The sequence below is a fragment of the Myotis yumanensis genome, unplaced genomic scaffold (assembly GCF_028538775.1).
Source record: "Myotis yumanensis isolate MYYU_CA2020_CCGP unplaced genomic scaffold, mMyoYum1.0.hap1 SCAF_16, whole genome shotgun sequence".
NCBI classification, from domain to species: domain Eukaryota; kingdom Metazoa; phylum Chordata; class Mammalia; order Chiroptera; family Vespertilionidae; genus Myotis; species Myotis yumanensis.
Window position 1 is genome coordinate 34,807,887 of NW_027223767.1, and position 26,690 is coordinate 34,834,576.

Below are 26,690 nucleotides of genomic sequence, written 5' to 3' on the forward strand. Positions count from 1 at the left end.
AAAACGTCTGCAAATATAAAGTGTATGCACATTTCAAAGGGAAAAGGACTTCACTGGAATAAAGCAATATTGACTTCAATTTCTCATCATCACCCTGAGGGTAATGACGGGAAGATGGGAACCAGCCTCTACCAGTAAGTTGGACTTCTCACAGGTTGAGCAGCATTTCCTCAGACTCCCCAAGGGCACAATCATGTGCATACTTGAAGGAAGCTGAGAAGAGCAGGGAGATAGAGCAGAGACCCTGCCAGAGCGTCCCATCCCAGGAACAAGCCATTGCCTGAAAGTGAGGCCCTTGACTGGCAGCCACAGAATACAGGGAGCACCTGGAGGGAAAGGGCTGCTGCTGGCCAACTTTCCAGACATTCTGCTCTTTGGAGAGGTTTAACATCAAGGAAGATGTCACCACCAGAGATCACATGCTTAATAACAGCTAAGTGCACACTGACTTCTGTCTCTCCTCCAGCATGTAGCCTCGGTGATTCCGTGCGCTCAGCACTGAGGGAGTGAAGAGTGGATCGAGAATCACTTCTGGGATGAGGTTCTTAACTATGGGTGGGCTTTCAGAGGCTCTCGATGCTCCCAGAAATTGTGAGCCAAATGGAACACATGAGCATTTTCTGGGAGAAGGACCCAGAGCTCTCAGAATTCCAAAAGGGTGCATTATGCAAAAAAGGGTTAAGGGCTCAGCTGCTCAGGCTTTTGGATTGTATGCTTTTAAAATTAAGTGACAGTCAATTACATGTCAACATAAAATTTAACACCTTCACAGGAAGGAGCAAAACACGTTATAACAGATTCTACTGGGGGAAAAAAATGAGCTTTAGGTATATATTACAAATTCAATATAATACCATTGCAAAAGCAGAGGATTTTTTTTTCACACAGTCTAGAGAAGATTGTCTACTCAGAAACATATCCATCCTCTGGTCAGTCATTTTATGAACTTGAAATTGTGCCAAGAGAGCTGGATGAATAATAGTTAACATGAAGCACCTACGTGGCAAGGATCTCAGAGACCTGGCTGTACTGGGGCTCCATTTGCTACCCCAAACCTCACCCCCTTCCAATGGAGTCCCAGCAGCTCTTGTGCCAGCACAAGCTGTTCCCAGAAAGGGCTCCTTGTACAAATGCTGCTGACGAGTGTTCGTAGTGCCGTGCTCCCCCTCAGATAGACCTCATGTTCAAGACTGTTCCTGCCTAACACGCTTCATTTTAAAGGCAGCTGGTTCTGCCACTCTTACCATGAGGCTGGACTGATGATGCTCAGGCGTGCACAGTGATGGGGGATGTGTGGAGTGCAGGGACATAAGTTGAGTCTGACCACAGGACAAGATCCCCCAGCAATTCAAATCAAGGAAGTTTGTCTGACTTTCCCTGCCAGGAAAGCCTCTTAAGTCCTCCTGATCTCAATCCTCTCAGGTCTACAAACGGAGCCTTTATGTCCAGGAACATGATGAAATGACAAGCTTCCTAGTGGCGTCACATGGGATCAAATAAGACAGCACTGACAGGGTATGAAATGCTACATGGAGACTTGATAAACACCACTCACCAGAAAATACAATCCACAGATTGCCGAATCCAAACACATTTTAACAAATCGAAAAATGAAAGGGAAATAGCACAGATTAAGGTTAGATTGCATACAGCAGGTGAAATTCTCCAATTATTAAAATAGGTACATTTCATTAAGTAACTTGGATAAATCAGAATCATCAAGTAAAAGAACGTTCTCAAATGTATGACCCAGCTCCCACACTGCTATTAACACAATATAAATAGAAGTATTAGGTCAGTATTATAACTAAGCAAAAATTTAAGTCTGTGTCTTATATTTAGACTCTGAGAAAGTGCTCCCTGTAAAATGTTCCTGTCACCGCACTGTTAATTCTATGGGGGGCTAAAGATGTGAGAAGCAGACTCCAATCAGCATTTTCAGTTTGGACAAAACAATTATATAATTTAAATTTGTAGTTAGTCATTTAAAAGGTGTATGGAAATGTAAAATTTCCAGCTTATTCATTGTAAGCATTTAAGAAAAAAAAAAAAGCAAACATTATTAATTAGCTTACAAATTTGAATATTTACTAAACTCTGGGCAATAGATGCAGTATCTTCTACAAAGAGAAGCATTTGCTAAACAAGTCAATATTGTATTATTTAGGGAAAATGCATCTCACAACACTTCAGGAGCACCCTCTTGGCTATAAAATCAACCACTAATTGTAGTTGACAGACTACAAAGCAGACAGACCCCCTATGGGCCATAGCCTTGCCCACGTGTGGCTATTTGTGGCAGTAAGTTGGAGGAGGTACTTTCTGAGTGACAATTTTCTTTACAGAGCATTTTACTGCGTAGACAAGCCTGCCCTGCTGGTCTCAGTCAGTGATGCCTTCTGGAAAATCGATACTATGTGCCCCACCAGCAGCACTGAGGCCAAAAGGCACTGAGTGGAGGTGAGGACTCACAGTGTGCAGGGTGCAACTAGGGAACCATTCCCTGAAACACTCTGTGGTCCAGAAGCACTTACATGGAATGTTGCTCTCTCAACATCAGGGACGACTACATGTCAAACCTGCTTCTCAAAGGCTGGAGAGAGAGGTTGGTTCCCCAGGGTTGGGTTAGTAAAGTCATATAGCCCCTTACCCTTCTTTGCCAATTTCTCCAACCTTCAGGGCTTCAACAAGAGGCTCTTTACCTAGTTTGGTCAAATTCATTTTGGTCTCAAGAGTCATCAGAAAGGACCCATTGTAGGACATTTCCAAATCGATCCAGAGTCCTGGAGAAATGGTGAAAAAACAGAAGGTTTTTCCCCCCCAGAAAAACATGACTGCACATGACAATATAAACATTTATACTTGAAAGTATCTAAATTGGTATCACATTGAAAGTCTATAGATATATAGATACAGATATAGGCACACAAGAGGAACTCATGAGGAGAAAAGCCTTTGAAAATGCTGCAAGCAACTGGCAAACTGCCGGCATCTCACTATCATTGAAATCGTCACAGTGAGCTCAGTGCTCATGTTAGCCTGGGGTCCCATTCTCTGGGCTCTTCTCACATAGTAAGAGGATGGCTTGACCCAGGGCAAAGCCGGGACAAGGTGTGCTGATTCCCAGCCAGTTACAAGGCAGAAGAGAGGTGCAGACAAGACACTTGACTGCAAGCTGGGCTGTTCTTTAAAGACACATGCAAGAGCCCTGGCTGGCATGGCTCAGTGGTTAGAGTGTTGGTCTGCCCACCAAAGGGTCTCAGGCTTGATTCCCAGTCAAGGGCACGTACCTGGGTTGCAGGCTGGCTGCCTGGGCCCCTGGTCAGGGTGAGTGGGAGGCAACCAGCCCATGTCTCTCACAAGCCTCTCCCCCTCCACTTCCCCCTCCCCCTCTCACTTTCCGTCTCCCTCTCTCTCCCTTCCACTCTCTCTGAGGAGCAATGGGGAAAAAATATCCTCCGGTGAAGATTAACCAAAAAAAAGAAAAGAAAAGACACATGTGAGAACCACTGTCTTCCTTAAAATGATCTAAAATTGTGGGGGCAGAAAAGACAGGGACACAGAAAATGGTTCAGACTTAGCTTGGTATAATAAGGACAGTGACAAAAATTTTTAGAACCCTTTCCTTTCTGGAAATTGCCTAATAATGGAAACAAAAGAATTAATGTTCGAGCCCCAGGATTTTCCAAATAAAGAACCTATTCCTTGGAAAAGCTACTGTCAATGAGATCATATCTAAGAGCAGCTCACTGGGATGGCCCATCAGCACAAATCTAAAATGCAAACAAGGACCAGTCACCGCAGGACCTTCTTCACCAACATTCTATGACTCGGCAGGTAGGACAGAATAGACTGGGATTGGAGCGCCATGATATCTCATGGACTTTCAATCAAAATATGACCCTTCAAGTGGGTGTTTAAATGTTAATAAACTTTCAGAGATCCTCAGAAGACAAATGACAACATTTAAAGGAAGCAGGAAATTAATCTAAAACTATTGTTCATACACAGCAGCATTTTCAAGCAATTACAGTAAATAACCTATCCTCCATTTGGCCACAATCTCAGCTAAAAGCTTTGCTTAACCTCAAGAAGCACTAATGGTATATAATTCCTCACTAAAGGCAGAATAATTTCCAATTTGTTTTCAACAAATTCTTGTTATCATAATTGAAGGTACTCATTTTCCATGATGACCTGGTTTAATTAAGTGACATGTAGACCAATTATGATTGTCTTCTTTGCTTTATTTCATGCTTACATTAAGCAGTTAGAAATCATCAATTAGCTTGCTCTGCAAAGGTACTGTTACTGGAAGTGAAGGGCACATCTGTTTTCATAAAGACATTTAGTCATTCATCACTTCCAATAGAAGAAGGATCAGGGCAAAAGGCTTGATATTAATAGATTTCAAACTCAATATAAAAAGGACATCAATAAAGAAAATATTTATTCTATATCTCCAGCTTTATTTAACTCAAGAATCAATAGACTCAAATATCTGGATGCTGTATGTCTTCAGACATAATCATTTCTTTTGAAAATTCTAGTCAGGTTTTCAATAAATATTAATAGTATGTATTGCCTTTGAAGATTGTTATATTAAAGCCATCAGAATTTTACTTCTTATAAAGTGAAGGTTTTGTTTGTCTTTTTTTTTTTTAATGTGGGGATATAGATACAGGCTTAGTAGGTTTCTGGCCCATACCCCAATCATTGGGACATCCCCTCAAGTGACAGGCTCCCGTACCCTACCTTATGAAACTGGAGGCAGGGAAGAGGAGGAAAGAGCATATGGAGCCCAGTCACATGGAAGTTCCCGACCTTTGTGCTCCGGCCTCATTTGCACAAGGGAGACCGAACTGATGTGTGTAGCCCAGCGCCCGGAACATCCTAGCCAGGCTCTCCCCTTTCTCTGGCAACGCCAGCCCACTTCCTTACTTCCACAACTCCTTGCTCCAGCCTAGTTGTTGCCATGGCAGACAGGGGCCAGACCAGAGGAGGCTGCAGGGCCAAGAGGGAAGAGGCTGCATTGGGCAGCCAGAGAGCATGTCTGGGCGAGGGAGGGGACGAGAGGTGGGCATCTGACTGAGCCTCGGAGTGGGGGATGGGGTCTTTTTTATATCATTGTATATGTCCCATGAGCTCACTCATGGGGTCTTGCTCAGTCCTGGTTCTCAGTGAAAATGTGAAGGAGTCAAGAATGGTTTGAAAACCTTTAAAAATAGATATAAACTGCAAATATTCCAACAAATTAACATGATGTGCTTGCATTCTGATGAGGGAAAGGTGACAATTTTAGCACTAGGAGCAGAAAAACTCTGTGACAAGAGTCAGCAGGCAGAAAGCACCCTGAAAACCGTGAAGCATAACAACCTGGAGCCGAGGCCAACTGGTTACATAACAGGTGAGTCAGAAGGCTGCTGCCTTGTTAGGCTGAAAGATAGAAATTAACAGTTTCTAGAAAGGCTGTCTTCCCATTGGGGATAAATGTAACAACAATGGGAAGACGGGACACACACTGCTCCATGAGTGGTGTCTTAACTCTAAGGGAGCTGAATGCTACTCATCTAGATGAATGTAGTTACAGAGTTGTTTCTTTTGTGCTCTTAACGAATGTTAAGACTTTATTGTGAGGCATTTCATTTAAAATGCTGGTTTCTGTAACCATCTGCTCTTGGTAATGCTCAAGGACAAAAAACAGAAGTTGAGGAGGACAATTTTTTAAGCCTCTAAATAGGAGTAAGCAGTCAGTCTTGAGAGGTTCTCGGAAAGGATAGGAACACAAAGTCCTGTCTCATCTTGGGCTGCAATAACAACATACCATACACTGGGTGACTTAAACCACAGACATTTATTTCTCACAGTTCTGGAGGCTGGAAGTCTAAGATCAAGGTATGGACAATTCAGTTCCTGGTGAGGGCTCTCTTCCTGGCTTGTAGATGGCCACCTTCTCACTGTGTCTTCACATGGCAGAGACAGAGCAAGCTAGCTCTCTGGTCTTTTCTTATGAAGGGCATTAATCCCATCATGAGCAACCTCCCTCATGACCTCATCTAAACCTAATTAATTACCTCCAAAGGCCTTACCTCCAAATACCACCACATTGCAGGTTAGGGCTGCAACATAAATTTGGAGGGAGGAGGTACACAAACATTCAGTCCTTAACAAATCCCTATAAAACTGGCACTTTATTCTGGAACATGGGAAACACAACTGACAAGGACAACAGTGAACTTCAGTGAGTCTTCATGCAAGGGCCTGTGAGCAGCTCCGATGACTGTTTTTCACTCTACAGCTTCAGAGAAAAGGATCAGTTACCACCACCACCACTACTCAGAGGGATACTGCAGCAAAAGTTATCCCTCTATCCTAAAGTGCTTATTGAGTCCTTAATGCAAGGTATCAGGAAGTTTATGCTTGAAGGAGAAGAAAGATACCTGCGCCATCTGGTGCAGATCAGACTTCGGGTATCACCAGAGATCATAAACAGCCGTGCGAGTATCACCAGAGACAGCTAAAACAGAGGTTCTTTGGCCTTCGTCCTGGTATTCTATTTAATAGATTCCATGGCCTCAGGTATAGTTCTTCCATGGCTATATCCATCTAGTAATTTCACTCAGCTGGTCACTGTTTTATTACTATTAAAATAACTAAAAGTCTCATTGGAATAGGTTTAACAGGGCCCCTGTGGCTCAGGAGTTGAGAGAACCTAAAGCCTTGCTCACTGAGTTTGGCCCTCATGTTACCTCATTTCCTCCACCTCTAAATAGTAGTGGTTGATTTTCACTCCAAAAGCATCCAAAGAACAAAACCTCTTAAAATGGAGCATTAATAATGTATTACCATGAGCAGATGTTTGAGTTATTCGGCTCTTAGAAGAATTCACCAGTGACTGTTTTGTTCCTGGCAAACAGACTGGTGACATATTACTCAGATACCACAGAAAACTAGCATTTCTTGTATTTGGCTGCATCCTTAAGGATTAATGTCATTTTTAGCGTTGTCTACCTGTAACTGTTCTTGGAAACAGCTCTGCCTTCCAAGGTGGACATAGTCGTAAATCAATCTCCTCTCTCACACCCCTACCAAGATCCACAAATGGGTCTTTTTTCTCCCTTTCTATAAAAGTCTTTTTCTTTCTGCAACATGATCTAGTTAGAGAAGTGTGCATGCCATTCCTGTAAGTACCAAGCCCCACATCTGGCCCTGTCACCATGTTCAGCTCTAGATAGCTGCTGTCCTAATGTCAACTGTTGACAAGGGTGTTGCAGCAAGGAATGGGCAGGTCACAAGCCTGGCTCTGGTTCCAGTTTCTGAAACAATCAGTTGGAAGAGTATCTTTAGACCCAGCACAAGGCACCAGGCAGTCGAGTTATGGTCCAGAAGATGAGGGGTAGATGGTGGAAACTGCCAGTCATGAGTAAAGGCATCTGAAGACCGACAAGGTTCCTATTCTGGCTGGTTATAGTAATCTTTCTACCTTCAGTTGAAATGTGGGTTGTTATTTTTGGTATCCTGAAATGGGGCAAAATCAGTACAGAAATGCCCATGGTAGATGCTCAATGACTATTTGCAGACTTAAATACATGAAGCAAACATCCTGAAGACTAAATGAATTCATCTGATCCTGAGGAGCACAGTCCATATCCTTGGTTCATTCTGACACTGGTCCCAGGCACGAAGATGATAACCTGGCTGACAGAAGAGGTTCCCTACTAGAAAGCTTTTACTAACAACAAGACTTTGTGACAGCAGCAGACACTAATGGCTTACTATGTGCCACGTGTCCTCTCTGAGCATTTTACACATAACATTTTATCTCCACCACAACTGGAAAAGGGAGGCGCTACTGATACCAGTACTTTACGGATGAGGAAACTGAGGCTGAGTGGTTAGTAACTTCCTGAGATCTCACTGCTGAACAGTGAAGAACCAGGGCTCCAACATGGATGGCTTGGCTGCAGAGCCATTGCTCATGGAGAGCCTCTGGCCTAGAAGCTGAGGAACAGGATGGAAGGTGAGCTGCTGGGAGATCTTTGGCAAGTCACACCCACTCTGGGCTTGGCCTACACATCACACAGCTACAACCCAGCAGGGTCTGGGCTAGGTTATCTCTGACTATCCTCTCAAGTCTATGTTATCAGTCTGCCCAATTCTTTAAGTGTCTGGTTCTAATTCAATTTTTTTTTTTAAATATATTTTATTGATTCTTCACAGAGAGGAAGGGAGAGAGACAGAGAGAGTTAGAAACATCGATGAGTGAGAAACATCAATCAGCTGCCTCCTGCACATCCCCCACCAGGGATATGCCCGCAACCCAGGCACATGCCCCCGACCGGAATCGAACCCGGGACCTCTCAGTCCGCAGGCCGACGCTCCATCCACTGAGCCAAACCGGTCTCGGCTCTAATTCAATTTTTAACCATAAGAGAAAGAATACTAGGAGAGAATAAACCAAAAATGTACCATAAAGGTAACCCTGGCTGTCTCTGAATGGTGGGGTGATGGGTAATATTTTTCCTTTTCTAAACAATCCAGTTTTCCCTACAATGAGCAGCTGCTGAATAAACGAGGAGCAAACATTATCTATCCCAACAGAGTTAATAAAACAACAGGAAAGAGCTTGGCTGAGAGGGGTGGCCTGGTGGATCCCAGAGGCCTGGCCCTGGAGACAGCAGCTTGGGTGGGTATTAGGGGTGGGAAGGGGAGGCCAGTTTTGGGTGGGTTACAGAGACAGGACTCTGGACCCCACTGTACAGCCTGAAGAGAGGAGCCCCCCACACACCCATGGTTAGAGACATATGTGGTTTGGGAGGAGTCGGAGATAAGGCAGGAGGTACAAAGCCAGTTTCCAGCCACCTGCTGTTGGTGGGAAGTGACGATGCCTTGGGTAAGGCAGTTACTTAACTTATTAACTACATAGAAATAGGCTGTGTGCCCCGGAACTTGGACAGGCCAACGTGGTCAACGTGTGATTTTACTGCTCCGTTGCAAGGCCACGAAAGCTGACAATGGCATTCTTGTTTCCATTTATTCTGGTAGCAGTTGCCAGCTTTAAGCTGTAGGATGGGTCAACTGTGAGCCCAGCAGTCTGGCCCCAGACCTGGTGCTCAGAACCACCACTCAGTGCTGCCTAAAGAGGAGCATCTGTAGGACGAGTGATCCAATCAGCTCTGGACCAAATACCCGTTCTGAACCAGGTGCCTCCAAGTAACAAGCACAAGTTAGAAAACATTTTTAAAAAATAGGGGAGATCCCATGGGAGGTGTCTCTCCCAAGAGCTGGTAAGGCCTCTTCACCCTGGGTTGCCTTTCCCTGGAAGGTGAGCTCTGCTTTTCAGAGTCCGTTTTAGCAAGTCACCCTGATTTTAATTTCGCTGAAAGGAATTTTTTTCAGAGCCATGGAATCCAAAATGTGTATTTCTTTTGTGTTCATTTCTGTTTTACCAACACTTGTATTCTTTGCAGACATGGAAAAATCTAACTTGGTCAAACTTTTAAAACCCACAGGCTTTATGTCTTTATCATACCTTTCCTCCTTTGTTACACAAGCAGGCAGATCTCTAAAATTTGCCCTGAAAGGAGTTAAATAAGGAGCAAAGCTTTAATTTATCTTGTGCAGTGATTTTCAATGGGTGTGCCACAAGAATTTTTAAAACATACAATACCTGACTAGTTAGTCAGGGGCACTGACTTCTTTTCCCTTAGATTGTCAAATAAAAAAAATGACAACAGCCAGCACAACACTTCCTGTGTGAATGAATCAAAATTATACTTTTTTTTTCTGATCGCCAAAAAGACATAAATTCTGGTGCGCCATAGAATTTTAGTAATTAGTTTATGGGTACCATGAGATGAAAAAGGTTGAAAATCAGTGATCTAGTGAAATATCTCTCTTTAGAGGGAAAGGAAAGAGACTGAAGACTTAGATGGTTGGTGAATTTCACTCAGAGCCTGACAGCGCTGCCCTGGGAGGCTGCAGAGTTCAAAGCCAGAGGGACACTCAGATGCAGCAAGGCCCAGCTGTGGCACTGTTCTCTTGTCGTAAGAAATTTCTAATTCAACAAAGGGCGAATTCGGCCCTGAGATAAGAGACTGCTAATGCACTGGAAAACAGAGCATGTATACCTATTATTGACTTTCTTTAAGCCCATCGCTCAGAAGGGTTATGTTAGCTGATCATTTACCAGCTTGTTACATGCAAGTTAATTCCTAGAGGCAAAGAGTAAAAGGCAACCTAGAGCCTGCTAGAAGCAGAGGAGAAAGGCAACACTTGTACATTGACAATGGAGCGAAGATTCTAGCTACACACTTAACACAGAGATGATGTATCCTTTAAAATTTCACATGTGGTTAAGAGAACTCTAGCTAAATCGTTTGCAAAGAATCTTTTCTAGTTTTACTCTTAGTGAACCAGGAATTAACCAAGGAGCACTCAGATTTATTTAAAGTGTAGACATAATTTAGTGGTTATAGGTGATCTCAACGTGCAGCATTAGGTGGACTTCTACATTTGCAAATACTACTCTGGTCTACCTTTCTCTGAAATCAATGAGATGCTCAAAACATGACAATATGGGGTCACTATCTGCTGAAACATTGCCACAGAAATAGGGCTACTAATTGTAGCACTAGGAAAAAAATCCCTTTGAATTTATATTAAATGTATACAACACAGAAAAAGATTTCACTAAATATGGTTCAAGAGCCATGTGATATAGCCATACAGAGATACAAGTAGATGCTAGAATGTCTAAATTTTCCAAAACCTTTACTTCAAAACAAGTATCACTCTCTTAAAAAGTTGTAATTATTTTCTTCCCTACTTTGTTCCTGAGCCTTTGGAAGAATAATGTAAATCCAGTGGAGGTAGAAAGAGGTTCACTTGAAAGGGACATTATAGAAAAAAAAATCAGCTGTTTGCATGATGGGCACATTTTTTCCTGCCTGCTCACAGACTGTTCTTGCCTATCTGGCTCAGTCTTCTTTTTACCAAACTCTTGTGCACTAAATTACCCATCAAGGTCATTTTAAAACTACATGCCATAAAATACACATAAATCTTTACATTTATTTAAACTCTCTAAGCATTCTAATCAACTCTTTCTTCCCCAACACACACAAGTAGGCATAAATAATGTCAGCAGCATGTCTTAAAAACCAAATCTGAGAACCTTCCTCCAACAGAGAGACTTACTCTCAAAATACTGTCTGACAATATGTCTTCCTTGTTTAAACACCTAAGTAAGTGCCTTCTAAGAGTGGTAAGAACATAAAGATGTAAAACATGAAGATCAAAGAATCTGCAAGCTAGAGGTTGGGGCGAAGTAAAGGAGTGGATACATAGGAGAGGCAACTCCTGGAAAGAGGTCAGGGCTGGGCAGATGCACATGTGAGGCCCAGGACAGGGGAGTGAGGCTCACCCTGCAAGGGCTGCAGCCATACAGAGCAGGGACTGTTTTCTAAGTCACAAAAGTTCAGGCCCCAACTGGCATATGTGTATCTTTGGGCTGAAGGAGGACCTTTTTAAAAAAAAAAAAAAAAAAAAAAAAAAAAAATATATATATATATATATATATATATATATATATATATTTTATTGATATTTTATAGAGAGGAAGGGAGAGGGATTGAGAGTTAGAAACATTGATGAGCAAGAAACATCGATTAGCTGCCTCCTGTACACCCCCCCAACTGGGGATGTGCCTGCAACCAAGGTACATGCCCTTGACCGGAATCGAACCTGGGACCATTTAGTCCACAGGCCGACGCTCTATCCACTGAGCCGAATGGGTTAGGGCTGAAGGAGGACTTTTTTAAGGATCCGAGAGACTAAAAGGAATAGGAGCAGGAGTCCTGATCTATTCCCCATTTGTGTGAGGCTGTGACTGTAAAGAACAAAGATAACCAACATGAAATACACGATTTAAAAAGCCCCCAACTCCCTCCAAACACAAAGTCTTGGTATTCAACCTGCAGTGATGGGGACATTTTCACACTCATATAAGTGTCATTCCTCTCTAAAGTCAATTAAGAGTTACCTTGGTGATCAACATAAGGCTTGAAGGCCTGAAGGATTTTTGGCACAGCCACCCCCATGTCAAGTTCCGTCAGAGTTAGCTCATTCATAAAGTAGGGGAGCTGGAGAAAAGAAGTAAACAATGAATGAAATGTTAGTACCCTGGTAAATGTTAGAATTCAACATACTCTCAGAAGGAATGATGGTCAAGGTTTTGGGGACACATTTATTTAACCCAAATTTATTGAGCACATACCACTACTAGGCACTGTATTACGGACAAAGCCGTGGATGAGGCAGAGAAGATCCCTGCTCTCATGGGATTTATCTTGGAGAGACAGAAACAGATAACTAAGTAGACAAATAAGTTCAGAGAGTGGTTAGTGCTACAGAGAAAATAAAACAGGAGAGAGGGATTCTGGGGCATGAGTGGGGTTGGTTATGTTGGCTAAGGAGGCCAGTGAAGGCTTCTCTGAGGAGCAGTGTTTGGACAGAGACCTGACTGTGGAGAAGGAGCTGGCCATGTTGGTCAGGTTAATAATACCCTGTTGGCTAATGTTTGGGAAAATGGACAGCTCTTAGACTACCAGTGGGAGTTAAGAAATTGCTACATTTCTGACAGGCAAAATCACACTGTTTATTGAAATCCTTGAAAAAACACCAACACCCACATCCCTTGACCCTGTGCTGACATATTTCAATTGCCCCTGGATTCTAGTTCCTCCCTATACCCCAGGGCTGGCATGAACAAATCACGCTGATAAGCTCTCTTGCCCTCTGACTTCTGGTTGGACTTGGCCAATGGGATGCACCTGTAGGGAGGTAAGGTACAGAGAAGAGTGCTGTTGGACATTTGTCCCCTCCCTCTATTAAAGGGCACAACTCCTGTCAGACAGGCAGCATGCCCCCCCCCCCCCCCCCCCCCCCCGCCACACAGTTGCTCCCCACTGCTGCCAGCCCTGGGGTGCTGCACCATCCCTTTTGGTTTCTCTACACAGACCCACACTTTCATAAATCGTACCCACACTTTCATTTATTAAACTCTCCTCTTAGGTTCCTCCATTTGAGTGGGACCCCAACTAATACAGCTAACAGTAGGTACTTACTCTAGAGGAAATAACATAAAAGGATTAATATCATGCTTAGAAATTCCTACTTTGCCTCAAGACTACAGAATTAATTCATCTGTGTTTCCTCCACCTCAATTTATGTATGTGTATTTTTAAAAAATCTTTAGTCCATTCCTAATTTTAGTGTAAGATGTAAATTATGGATCCACTTTAATTTTTTTCTAGTAATTAGTGAGGTATCTTAATATATTTATTGAACCACCAATACTTTCACTACTAATGCTACCTTTAAAAATGAGATTCCCAATACACTGGAGACTGTACTGAGCACCCTGCTTTCTACCAGTATCAAACTGCTTTTATTACTGTAACTTTATACATTTTAGAATCTGGCAAGTCCTCTTTTCCCCCAGATTTTCTAATTCTCATGAGTATTTCTCCATTTGAACATTATATTAATTTTGTAAAATTTAGAATAGATTTTTAAATTAAAGTTATGTTAAACTAGAGGTAGCATCTAGCCAGGCATGAATTTATGCCTATTTTGAGTGGACCTCTTCAGCTGTCCCTCTGTAGAGAAACTTACACACTCTTAGGATTCACCAGTCAGAGAACTTCATCTCTGATATTCTGCAGGTGGGGAAGGCTTAATGGAAAGAGGTTATGAAGTCTGTGATGGCCAAAGCAGGACTAGAGACAGTATTCAAATGCACATTTCTGAGTTGGTGGTTTCTGTGTTTGGAAAAGCTTTTTCCAAAGCATTAATGTTATGTGGTCCCTGACCTCCCAATCAGCCTACAGAATGCTGCTTGGCCAAGAATGTAGCCAAAATCTTGGACCCTTGCCTGCCCCCATGCGTTTAGTCTATTATTGTCATTCTAATACCTATGTGTCAGGAGCATGCTGGGTTTCTATGGGAACAGGGGTCCAACACTGAGCCAGAGGAGCAAATACAGAGATAGGAACGTGCTTTCCTTCCTCATGGCCTGTCCAACCTCCCACCCCATCCCATCCTACACCCTGCAGTTCCGGAAGGAACTAAGAATGAGGAGGGGCTGGAAGAGAAAGACAGGGCAGGATGTGGTGGCTCTCATTACCAGAAAGTACAATGGGGAGGGGGAACATCAGCAGGGTCTGGTAACCTACCTACTCACCTGAGTACCCAATTCTAAGATTCTCACCCCCCAGCCCCTCCTTGTTCAGATCTCTGATCTGAATCAACACTCTGGAGTCCAGGCCCTGGAGCAGCCTCCTTCCTCCCCTGCAGGGAAGGCAAAGAAAGGCCACTCCTCCTGCTCTTTTCAACCAGAACCTCTCTTCTGCCCACCCCAAAGGGCACCACAGTGTGACAGAAACTCACTGTATGTTCTTTATCCTCCTAAATGGGGGACTGGCGTGCAGGTATATGGGACATTCTTGGGTGGGTGGGTGGTGTGTTAGCAGCTATATGCAGTAATAGCAGAGGCCCCTAAATTTGAAAGCCCCATGGCAGTGTTAGAGTTTACTTGCTGTTGGGGCAGAAAATCAGCTTGTTTTAAACCCACCATTCACTATATAAACACAAGGCTGCTCTTTCAAAACAAGTCATTATCATGTGCGAGGCAGACAATCTGAGACTGCAGGGCAAGGCCAGCAAAGAGTTCTCCGATTGTCAGGCCTTCAAGGGCTACCAGGACGCAGGGGTCTTTGTCACAGGGGACTGCTCAGGCTCCTCCAGCCATTCTGGCTCTTGACAAGCCATTAATCAAAACTCACTATATTTTGGAATAACTCTACCAGGGATACCTGAATATTGGTGATAATAACGAGTTCCTTTGGCAGGGGATCTGGTAGGTTCAGAATTTGGATAATATCTTGCTGCCATTCTGTTTATTCCACTGCCAGGGTAAGGTCCCCTCTGGTCTACGGGGCACTTCATGGGTGGCAGCTGAGGTCAGAGTGGAGGCATTGAGGCCAGCAATAGAGTGAGTACTGCCCCTGCCTCTGAACGGCTGGTGCCGCTGGATCTAGGCCCCCTTTCTCCACCCTAACCCTCCAGCACTTCCGGTCTCAAAAAAACAAAGGGAGTGTCAGTTTGTGAACTGCAGAAGCTCACATGTAGAGCAAAGGAGAAAATGAAAATAAAAGGCTTTTCCTCACTTCCTCTGGGATGACAGAACCCACTGTTTTCCACCAAGGGGACTTCCGACTCCAGAGAGAAGCTCGGACACTGCCCCCTCCATTGTTTTGGAACGTGTGTCACAGGGAGAGCAGGGTCCCATCTGGAGTGCAGGCATGCCCTGCTTTCTGCTGCACACTGCCAGGCCCCCAGCTCAGGGAAGGGCCCACAACAGTCTCTGGGAAAGAGAAGTGCCAGCCCAGGAACTCAAGCCCTCCACCACTTCTCAAATCCAAGAAGGGTGAGTGAGCTCCAGGCTGGCTGTGGGCCTCTCACTCTAAACATGGGAGGGTCATTGTCGCTTCCTGCTCCCTCCATGGACCTGGTTACCAAGGTGGGTTCAATCCTCAACCCACCTGAAGAATACAAACCGACTGACCCTTGTCAACTGAGGGCTCCCAAATACCTGTCCTGAATTCAGCCTCGAAATCTGCTCTTCTAGTGCAGGAGGCAGCCTCTCCTCTTCATCTGGGGCTCAGGAAGCAAGACAGAGCTTGTTCGTTACCCAAAAATCAATCCCAGCTCTTCCATGGCCGTGTTTCCCTTCCACTGCAATTTCACTTAGCTCTCAGTCTCCTAACATGGAGTCCTTGAACTCTCTGAGGTCATGGGCAAGATTCTGTCACTGTGCTTTTTTTCTAGGGAAAGGATCCATCTGTTTCTGCTGCTCAAAGGTATTTTGACCCCAAAGAGCCACTGACTTAATTTGCTGACTGTGCTACCTCTCAGTGAAGATCTGGGGGCCACAGTGACTCTTCCTTGGCTAGGTCTTTGCTGGGTCAAAGACATACTTCTAAGTCACCTAAACAAGGTCTCTTGGTTACCAAAGGTGATAATAAGTTAGTCATTCAGTGGCAACCATGAGGAGTACTTATGCAGTTTTAAACTCACTTCCAAGTGGGTCTAAATCAGAATTAGGACTGTTTCTTCAGCAAAGAGAGAGCCCAAAATAAAATACCATCTGGCCAGAAGGAAAGGTCAACCCCAGACACATTTAGAGTGCAGTGCTAACTTCCCCAGCTTGCAGAGGGAGCATGACTTGGGAAAGAGGTCTTAAGTAATGAGGCATGTTCCTCAGCATATACTGTGTGGCTCAGACTGTGTGGCCTCTGGAAATACTAACTTAAGTTAAATGTTAACTTACAGATAACAGAAGTCTATATGACAAATGTGAGCTACAAAAGCTCACATTTTCCCAAACTGAATTCTGGATTATCACCTAGAATGGCTCACAATGAAGGCAACACAGAAAATAATTAAACAGGAATGGTCACTAAGTCTCCAGATGCAATTAATCATGTGGTCAAAGTCACAGCCCAGATATGTTGTTTGACAAGAACTTACTACTCTCATATATCATATGCTTTAAACTGAGTTATCTTTCACTGAGAATACAATGGTACAAAACTTCCAGAAATTAAGAAATGTGAAGAACTGGAATACCTTTATTTTGCTGAGTTTCATTTGGATTTTCTTAGACACCAGTTCAGACCAGTACTTCTCTCCTAAGAAGTCCCAAAACATTCTCCCAAGCAAGGCGTTCACCCAGGCTTCCTGTTCTTCCTCCTCAGAGGGCGGAGCCTCTGGCAACTGGCAAAAGAAAAGGGACCAAAATTAGCTAGAAAGCAACTGGAGAACAAGACAGGTGCTTATTTTTATAGTCACTGAAGGTCCTTCCCTATAGAGATGGATAACCACGTGAGTCGTATTTCTTCCCTATAAATTACAAGTCCCACATTATGTCAGTGAAGAGAAAAAGACAAGCCACCATCACAGATAAAAACTCCTCACCCCCTGTTTTATTTTTCTACCCGTCTTCCTATGGATACCATTAGCTCAGCCAAATTGCTTTGCCCCCCCCACCCCCCCCACCCCCCCCCCACCCCCCCACCCCCCCGCCAAATTAGCTCGGTACTGATCAAATGTCTGCCTACCTCTCCTCTGGCTCAGGCTCCCTGGATGAGTAATTTGTCAGTCTGGTCCTCACCAGGCAGCCCCAGAGTTTCCCAATGCTCAGGACTCTCACATTTAACCTGATTCTGTGAGTCATGATTCTCTGGGGTGAGGGGCAGGGGAGTGCTTAAAAACACTGATGCCTGGGTCCTACACCAGACATACTAATTTAAGTGGGTATCAAGATTTTTAGAATCTCTCTCACTGATGTAACAAACAGGTGAGGTTGAGAACCCAGGTCCTGGATTAGAGAGGCACTCAGGAATTCAGTGAAACTCCTGTAGCTCTTCCCACCTGGTCCTCACTTCCAAATGATAAAATCCATTTAAAACATCCGTCATGTCCAGTGTGCAAGGTAGAAGAGCAAACCTAGGTTAGTCTCCAATTTCCAAGGCTAATGACACTATGGATTACGGCCTGGTGAGGGTGAAGAAGAAGGGAGAAGCAGCAGTGACATCTATGACAGTCTGGTGAGGTTTGGAGGTTAGTGCAGGTAATGCGTGGCGGTCACTATTGCTGCCCACTGAGGCCAGGCCAGACCCTGTGACAAGACTCCTTCTCAGGCTCCCTCTTTTATGCCGCCCCAAACCCTAGAAAGACAGAACTTTTATGTCTATTTTGGGGATAAGAAAACAGATTCAGAGCCGTTCAGTGCCTTGCCTGAGGCCCCTCGTTTATTGGCAGAGCCTGACTCACAGCCTCCTTCTCCGGATCTCCACCTGCTGGGTCCTGTGGGAGGGCGGAAGGGGGTGTGACTGGCTCCTGGCGTGACAGACATTTCCCTATCCTGAGGTTTCTAATTAGACTATACCTTTATAGAAAAAATTGGCCTTGGAAAGCAAAGACCAAAGGAACTGGAAGTGCAGAAATCTGTGAACTGTTCACCCTTTCACTTCTATGGTTTATGTAAATGCATTTGTCTTGCCCTCAGGGGTTGCCTGCAGCCATAACACACACCAGACATTCTCATCCTCTCCATGCTCCATACATGTGCATTCATACCAGTGCGATCTGGTGTGGGCAGCTGGGACTGTGCTGATGCCGCAGCTGTGTGCCTAGGCCAGGAGCACAGTACAAAGGGGCTTAGTGCTCATGAATTTGACACTTGGGGAAGTGATGACTTGTGAGTACTTCAAAGGTCTATGGCATGTGCCTATGTGTGATTTTTCTGAAGCCTGGTGTTCTGAGGGTCTGGCCTGGTGAACCGCTCACTGAGCTTGTAAAGGGCTTATCGGACTGCCCAGCACCCACCTGACCACTAATCTTGCCAGAGCTTGTGCCATCTTTCTCTTTGGGGACCTGGGGCTTAACATGCATTTTCAACTAATGTTACTCCATGTGAAGGGAGATGTTTTATGTTCTAGGAGTCCTTCACATTTGGAGTATTTTGAAAGGTCTCCCTTATAAATGTTGGTGAGTCTCATTAAAAAAAAATTAAACTCTGGTTCTGAGGCAAGAGAGTAAGAAGCTAGGGAAATTCCTTGACAAGCGGAATAAGGGAAACTGAGACAAATAGTTAAACAAGGCCACATAATTAATAGCTGCTAATAAATTGCAAGATCTTATCTTCCCTAACCAAGGACACTTAGGAGCAGATGGTTTACACTTCTCCTCCCCTACCAGAGAGTAAGTAGCTTAAATCCTCCAGGTCAGGGAGATAGATAGCAGAGACCCAGTTAGTGCCATTAGTGCCAGCCAAATGCCAGACTGGATGAAGTCGGGAATAAATAACAAAAAACCCAATTAAAGCCAGACAAATCCAAGACAAACGTAGAGCAGTAAAGCTGACCAGAGAATGATCCCAAAGTCCCCTATAAGCTCATTTTGATGGATCAGCATATTAAAGAACACACCTGGAAAGCTGTTGAATATTCCTTTGAGACCCTCCCCTGAGACCTCCCCTAAAACTCCCTCCTTTAGAAAACAGATAAAAACCCTTAAGACAAAAGACCCAATGCACACTCTCTCTTAAGCATGACTATGTCCCCCTTCTTTTCTCAGGTGTGTATCTTTTCTTTCTTTCTCCTAAGCTCTAAGGGTCCCCACAAGATTTGCAACCTGGGAGCAGGGAGCAGTAGGCAGCAGCAGCTCATTCTGGGCTAACCCCCTCAACCTGTCTCCTAGGTCCCTCTTTTTGCCTCTGTAATTTCCTTTCCTGAGTCCATGCAGCCCAGTCTGGGCTCACTCCTGTTGCTGTGACCTTGCCTCTTCTATCTCAAGCCTTTCCTATGTTTCACTGTCCACAGCTTTAATAAATGTATTCTCTCAAAATCACCAGGATTGGTGTTGTGAAATATTTCCTACACATGATGGGGCCAACTGCCTAGTCCTGGTCCCTTTCTGGTGAGAGTTTAAAAAATAATACATGTTGATCATTCTATTTCAGAAGACATGGTTCTACCTCACTCATTTTAATGTCTGAAGAGTATTCTCTCTGTGCTTTTCTAGTGCTGTAATGTCTTTTGATATTAACCAAGACCTTTCTACCACCAGGTCCTGGACAAAGGAGCGGAAGTCTGTGATCAGCGAGCACTCAGTCATGCCACAAATTGTACATGTTATATGGAGTCACTTTTCTCTCTGTCTGAACACCTGCACTCTACCCCTAAGGGGATCTGGTCCAGCCTGAGGTTACTGTCTTTGAGTCCCATCAGATTAGCTATGTAGACTTCTCAGTAAACACTCACCCTAGGACAATGCTTTCCTCCCTGGGGGAATTCAGGCAGGGCCTAGCTGCTGCCCACATAGGGTACTGCATGTCTTCCTTAGATCTGCAGGCTACATAAGAGAATAGATTTCTCTTTCCCTTCTCAAGCAGGAGAGTCTATCCTTTATTAACCTTTCTTTATAACCCTAGTTATTCACAGTAAACAGGTTTACAAAAAAATTTTTTTTAAATAGCAAGAAACAAAGGCTATTTCACAATTTATATTTGAGCCAAAGGCATATGATGTGGAAACAAATTTCAGAAATAACTGACAAGCAGGTTGTTTTTTGTTTTCAACAGTTCCTTTTTCTAATTCAGGCTTCTCGCCACAGACTCACTGAGAACAAAGAAAAATCCAAGAGCAGCAAAACATTCAGAATGCCTCAAAGCAGTTTATGAACAAAGTCTGGATTCAACAGGCTGCTAGAAAGAACTCACTTCCAATGAATGTCATAAACATTAAAGAGCTTAAAGAATAGCAAACAAAAGCCAGGTTTGGATGGCTTCACATGGGAGTTTTACCAAATATTCAAAGAGAACTAACACCTATACACCTCAAACTATTAAAAAAAAATCAAGAGGAAAGAACACTTCCACCTCTTTTTATGAGGCCAGCATTACCCTAATTCCAAACCCAGATAAAGCCACTACAAAGAAAGAGAATTACAGGCCAATATCCCTGGTGAACATAGATGTTAAAATCATCAACAAAATATCAGCAAATCAGATCCAGCAATATATTAAAAAGATCATACATCAAAAAAAAAAGAATAAATGTACATACGTTTCCTAATATTGCTATTTGGCTGGAGGAAGGAATGGAAAACTACCCATTTCACTATTTCAACTATATACGTATGTACATTTTCAAAGGGCAACTTTCAGAAAATGGCTTCCAAAAAGCAGTTGGAGAGGTCAATGGTCTGAAGGAGAAAATGACTATCATAACTGAGTAGCTCGTGGGATATATGTTATTAAAAATTAACCTCCAAAGTAAAGTAGTAGAGATTTTCTTAATTTTGTGGTATAACCTTTCCTATTACAAATGGCCAGGAGACCAGCCCAGGATTTTTTGTTACAAAGAGAGCTTAGTGCCTCTGATCCTAAGGTTTGATCATATACAATCTGGTGCCACTGAGAGTCTCACAAAGGGCTACTTGGTCCAGGGGAAGGTACAATGAAGACCCTTCCCCCAGGGTTGTTAGCTATAAAAACAATACATAATCATTATAGAAAACACCCATAATCCCACTATCCAGATGTAATTATTTAAAAAACATTTTTGACTATATTTCCTTTCAGATACACACACACACACACACACATTCTTTTAAAGAATATAAAACTTTTAAAAGACAAAATTGGATCTAATATGGTTTTGCATCCTTTTTATATATAGCTTCATTAAGATTGAACTCACATACCATACAATTCACCCATTTATAGAGTACAGTACATAGTTTTTAGTGTATTCAGAGTTGTGAACCAATTTTAGAGTATTTTCATTACTCCCCAAAGAAACCCTGAATCCATTAGCAGTCACTCCTCAAACCTCCCCAACTCCATCCCTACCACCACCACCAACACCAGCCCTAGGCAACCAACCACTAATTTGTCTCAATGAATTTGCCTATTCTGGACATTTCATATAAATGGAATCATACAATATGTGTTTTTTTGTGACTTCTTTCACTAGGTAAAATGTTTTCAAGGTTTTTCCAAGCTGTGGCATGTAGCAGTACATCATTCCTTTAAATTTCAGAATGCTATTCTATTGTATGCATATACTACACTTTACCCATTTATCAACTGATGGATACTTCAGCTGTTTTCTACTTTTGGCTATTGTGAAGATTATTGCTATGAATATTGGTGTACAAGTATTTGTGTGGACACAGGTTTTCATATCTCTTGGACATATATCTAGGAGTAAAACTCTGCATCATATAACTGTTTAACATTTTGAGAAACCACCAAACTGTTTTCCATAGCAGTTGCAGCCTTTTACATTCCTACCAGTAATGTATAAGGGTTCCAATTTCTCCACATCCTCAATAATACTTGTTGTTATCTGACTTTTATTCTAGCATCCAAGTGGTTGTGAATGGTATCTCATTATGGTTTTGATTCACATTTCCCTGATAGTTAAGTTAATGACAGAGTATTCTTTCATATGCTTAACAGCTATTTGTATACCTTCTTTGGAGAAGTGTCTATTCAGATATTTTGTTCATTTCTTAATTGAGTTACTTACCTTTTTATTATTGAGTTGTGAGAGTTACTTATATATTCTAGGTACTAGACCCTTATCAGATATATGATTTGCAAATATTGTCTCCATTTTGTGGGCTGTCTTTTCAATTTTTTTAAAATATAGTTTTTATTGATTTCAGAGAAGAATGGTGAGGGAGAGAGAGATAGAAAGATCAATGATGAGAGAGAATCATTGATCAGGTGCCTCCTGCACACTCCCTACTGGGGATCAAGCCCGCAACCTGGAAACAAACCCGGGACCCTTCAGTCTGCAGGCCGACACTCTATCCACTGATCTAAACCAGCTAGGGCTCTTTTCAATTTCTTGATGTTATTATTTGCAGCATAAAAGTTTTTAATTTTGATGAAGTTCAATTTATCTATTTTTTTATTTGCTTGTGTGTATTTTTGGTATCTTATGTAAGAAGGCTTTCCCTAACCCCAAATCACAGAGATTTACACCTATTTTTTCTTCTAGGAATTTTACAGTTTTAGCTCTTAAATTGAGGTCTACAATTCATTTTGAGTTAACTTTTGTATATGGTGTGAGGTAGGGGTCCAACTTCATTCTTTTGCATGTGGATACCAATTGTTCAGAACCATTTTTTAAAAAGACTATTCTTTCCTCTACTGAATTGTCTTAGTACCTTTGTCTATATCCTTTCTAAGATTTATTTTTATTTATTTATTTATTTTTATTTATTTATTTTTTTTTTATATTTTATTGATTTTTTACAGAGAGGAAGGGAGAGAGAGAGAGAGAGTTAGAAACATCGATGAGAGAGAAACATCGATCAGCTGCCTCCTGCACATCTCCTACTGGGGGTGTGTCCGCAACCCAGGTACATGCCTTTGACCGGAATCGAACCTGGGACCTTTCAGTCCGCAGGCCGACGCTCTATCCACTGAGCCAAACCGGTTTTGGCAAGATTTATTTTTAAATTGTATATATGCCTTCACATTTCTTATTATATGAAAAGCACTTTCTGACTTTTAAATGTTTGAAAAGCCAACTCTCAGGAGGGAAAGGAAAATCTTTAGAAAATCACTCCGCCAATTAAGATTTCCTGATTACTATTCAATTCCTACTTACTTTGTAGGGTTCTCAACTCCTGATAACACAAAACAGGGAATATCATATGATCCATTTATAGATAACAAGATAATTAGTGCAACTAGTAATAATAAAGAACTATCACTTATAAAGGAAAGCATGAAGAGCAATAAAAGTAGTACAGAAACACTGTAGCAGATCTTATTTTCCAGAAATTGTGCAATGATATTTCACATCCCACATGCTCTTCTAAGAAATCTGCTAACCACTCAACAAGAGGTGGAATCCCTGCCCTTCTCCTTGAAACTGGGAGGGCATTTGTGATTGCCTTGACTAATAGGGCACAGTGGAAGTGACATTATTTTACTTCTGAGACTTGGTCATAAAAGACAATACAGTATTCACTTAGCTTTTTCTCTAGGGATGCTTGCCTTAGAACCTAGTCACCATGCTGAAGAAAGCTCAGGCCACCTGGAGAAGAACCGAGGCCCGAGGCCCTAGCTGAGCTCTCATGCAACAACCAGCATCTTGCCAGCCATGACAGCAAGCCATCTTGTAAGCAGATCCTTCTGCCTTCAGTCCAGCCTCCCCAGCTGACACTGTGTGGAGCAGAGAGAAGCCTGCACTGCCAAGTCTGACCAAATTACAAATTTGTGAGCAAAATAATTATTGTTTTAAGCAACCACTTTGGGGGCTGTTTGTTACGAAGTCATAGATAAATAAAACACACCTATGTTGTATTCAGGACCTTCTCAACTACCAGATCATGAGAGCCAGGATGTGACCCACACATGCCTCATGCAGACCAAACAGATGGAGAAGCCCAGCACTAAAACTCATACGCTTTCTTCAAAGGCCCTTCTTTCAAAGGCTTATCTCTGTTCACACAATTGTGGCTCTCTGGTTTCCTAACCCATGCAGATTAGAATCACAAAACTAATAGAGTGGGGGTGGGAGATGGGGATAAGTGCTCAAGGAAAAGCCAGCTAGAAAAATACATACCCATACCAGCCAACTGACAACCGAGAGAGAAAGCTGCAGAGTTTGCAGTCTGGAAGACTTGGATTAGGGGAGAAAGGCCTTCTGATCTCAGCAGCCTTGCATGACAGGCCTGGATTTCCGTTTGTTGTACTAAGTCTTTATCAAGAAAAGATTAAATCATTCTGCTTGCTCTAAGGGGCCCAAAAGTACAATGTGGTTTTTACATTTTCATGAGACTTAGAAGAGGAAATGAATGTTTACTGGAAAGGTTTGCATTAGAAATCTGCCCCCACACAGAGGTTGAGCTGTTGGCCCTCAGGGTCTCCCAGTCCCCTGGGCTCCCACAGAACATGTTCTGAGGAAACAATGTTCTAAAACCTGTTTTCATTTAAGGAGCTCTTTTAAAAAGCAAGCTTTTTATTAGATAATTTTCTTACATCAGTGCACAATTCTCCCCCTTATTTCCCTGAGTCTGATGAGTCCAGGCAGCTGATAGCATGGGGAGGATGGAAGTTTGGGGGAGGGGGATACACTAGTGATAAGTCAGACATTTCCAGAACAGTTTTATATTAACCTACTCTAGCCTATGGACAGTCTACTTCCTGCTCTTGCTGGTAACTTAGGGCAGAGGCAGTAGCCAGCAAAGGCACATGGTCTTTTTTCCCTGATAAAGTAGGTTACATGAGGAGGGCTCAAGGCCTCTTCCACACTGAAGAGCTCAATGAAGTGAATCAAGACTAAAGGCACAAACAGGAAGGTATCAAATGCTTCCCATTAAGAACAGACATATGGTCCCTATAAGAGGCCACTTTAGTAACTGAACATGGAAAACAGGCTTCATGCTCCTCAGGTGGGAGGCTGTGTCTCAGAATTATTAGTGGAAAGTGATGGCAGGAGGCCTCATGTCAAGCAAGGTTTTTTGTTTGTTTGTTGTTAATCCTCACCCCAGGATATTTTTTCCCATTTATTTTAAAGAAAGTGGAAGGGAAGGGGAGAGACAGAGAGAAAAACATTGATTAGTTGCCTCCTGCACATGCCCCTACCAGGGCTGGGGAACGAGCCTGCAACCAAGGCACGTGCCCTTGATCGGAATCAAACCCTGACACTCTTCACTCCAAGGGCCGACGCTCTAACCACTGAACAACCAGCTACTGTACTCCCTTACTTAGCTTTATTTTAATTTGTATCACCACCTGATGTCTGCTTCTTGCTATTTCCGGAACTATAAGTTACCTGAGGGCTCAAGCAGTTTTAGAATGACCTACCAAAATGGCAGCTGGGGCCATGGTCTCATACCAGGTTTTGCACACTCCATCATAGCAACTCTGAAATTAAGCTACAGTACTTAACTTCTGTGAGCCCAAATGGAGAGACTATCATCTAGTTCGTAAAACTGTTCAAGGGGTCAGAGTAATCCTATTAAAGAGCCTAATAAAGTCTGGCACATGGTAGCTTATATTATTGATCTTATCACAGATGGTAGTGAGTCAATATCTAGATTTTCACACTTTGGAAATAACCCTGGTGGTGAATCTTCAAAAGCACTGGACATAACTGAGGCGTCTAAGAATTTGAGAATACAATGGTCATTGAAGAATTAGACCTCTATTATTAATGATTCTGTGAACTTCCCTACTGATCACCCAGTTGCTCACGTGAAAAACCAGGCTGGTACTCTCACACCCCACATCTAATTCATCAGCAAATCCAGCCAGTTCCCCTACGACACATACTCCCAAAGCAGCCCTTTCTCACCATTGGCTGTTACCACCTTGACCTCAGTCCCATTCTCCACTGCCATCATTGCCTCCTACCCACACTTTTCCTCCTATAGCCAATTCTCCAGGGAAAGCCACTTACCTTTTAAAACTTAACCCTTTGCACTCTGAACCATTCTGGACATTGGCTACCAGCTACTTGACACTACTTTGCGGCGGAAACGTGCATTTACAGACCCTCGTATTATTTAGTATAATTTTGGAACCAAGTAACGTATTATAATGATATTGGACTTATATGAATTGGGTGACATCGAGGAATGTATATTTGCAAAAAAAACAATATTTTATTGTTTATAATTTTGTAGAGTATGATAAGTTTTGTAACACTCCCCAATATGCATTGCAGGCTGATTAGTGCATGTTTGACAGTAATAAGTGGTTTGACGCCTGCCACCAGGTGTTTTCCTGTTAGAACACACAATGCAGTCCCGTTTTCTTTGTCCCACATCGGGAATATGTAGTTTATTGTTTAATCCGACACAAAACCCGCTGACATTTCTTGTATATATCTTAGTAATTTTACGATATTTTGATTTAATTTCTTGTGCCATTTCAAGATAAAACTTCAGGGAAACATGCATGTCTCAAAAAGTTGCGTTGAAATAACTCAATTCCCCGTAATCACTAATAAACTGCAATGTCCCCTGAGAGAGGACATCCGAGTGATATGCTAGAATTCCGATGTCCCCTGAGAGGGGACAGCAGAGTGCAA

At 42.8% G+C, this 26,690-nt stretch overlaps 1 protein-coding gene across 2 annotated transcripts in view; it reads right to left on the reverse strand.

Moving 5' to 3' along the window:
* The window catches only part of TEX2 (testis expressed 2), a 92,534-nt gene that overhangs the window by 9,204 nt on the left and 56,640 nt on the right, over window positions 1-26,690 (reverse strand). For both annotated transcript variants that reach the window (XM_070394837.1, XM_070394836.1), the window contains exons 6-8: window positions 16,693-16,839; window positions 12,044-12,143; window positions 2,651-2,783 (exon numbers count right to left, since the gene is read on the reverse strand). In XM_070394837.1, the coding sequence (XP_070250938.1) occupies window positions 2,651-2,783; window positions 12,044-12,143; window positions 16,693-16,839 (380 nt within the window). The remainder of the gene's footprint in view (window positions 1-2,650; window positions 2,784-12,043; window positions 12,144-16,692; window positions 16,840-26,690) is intronic.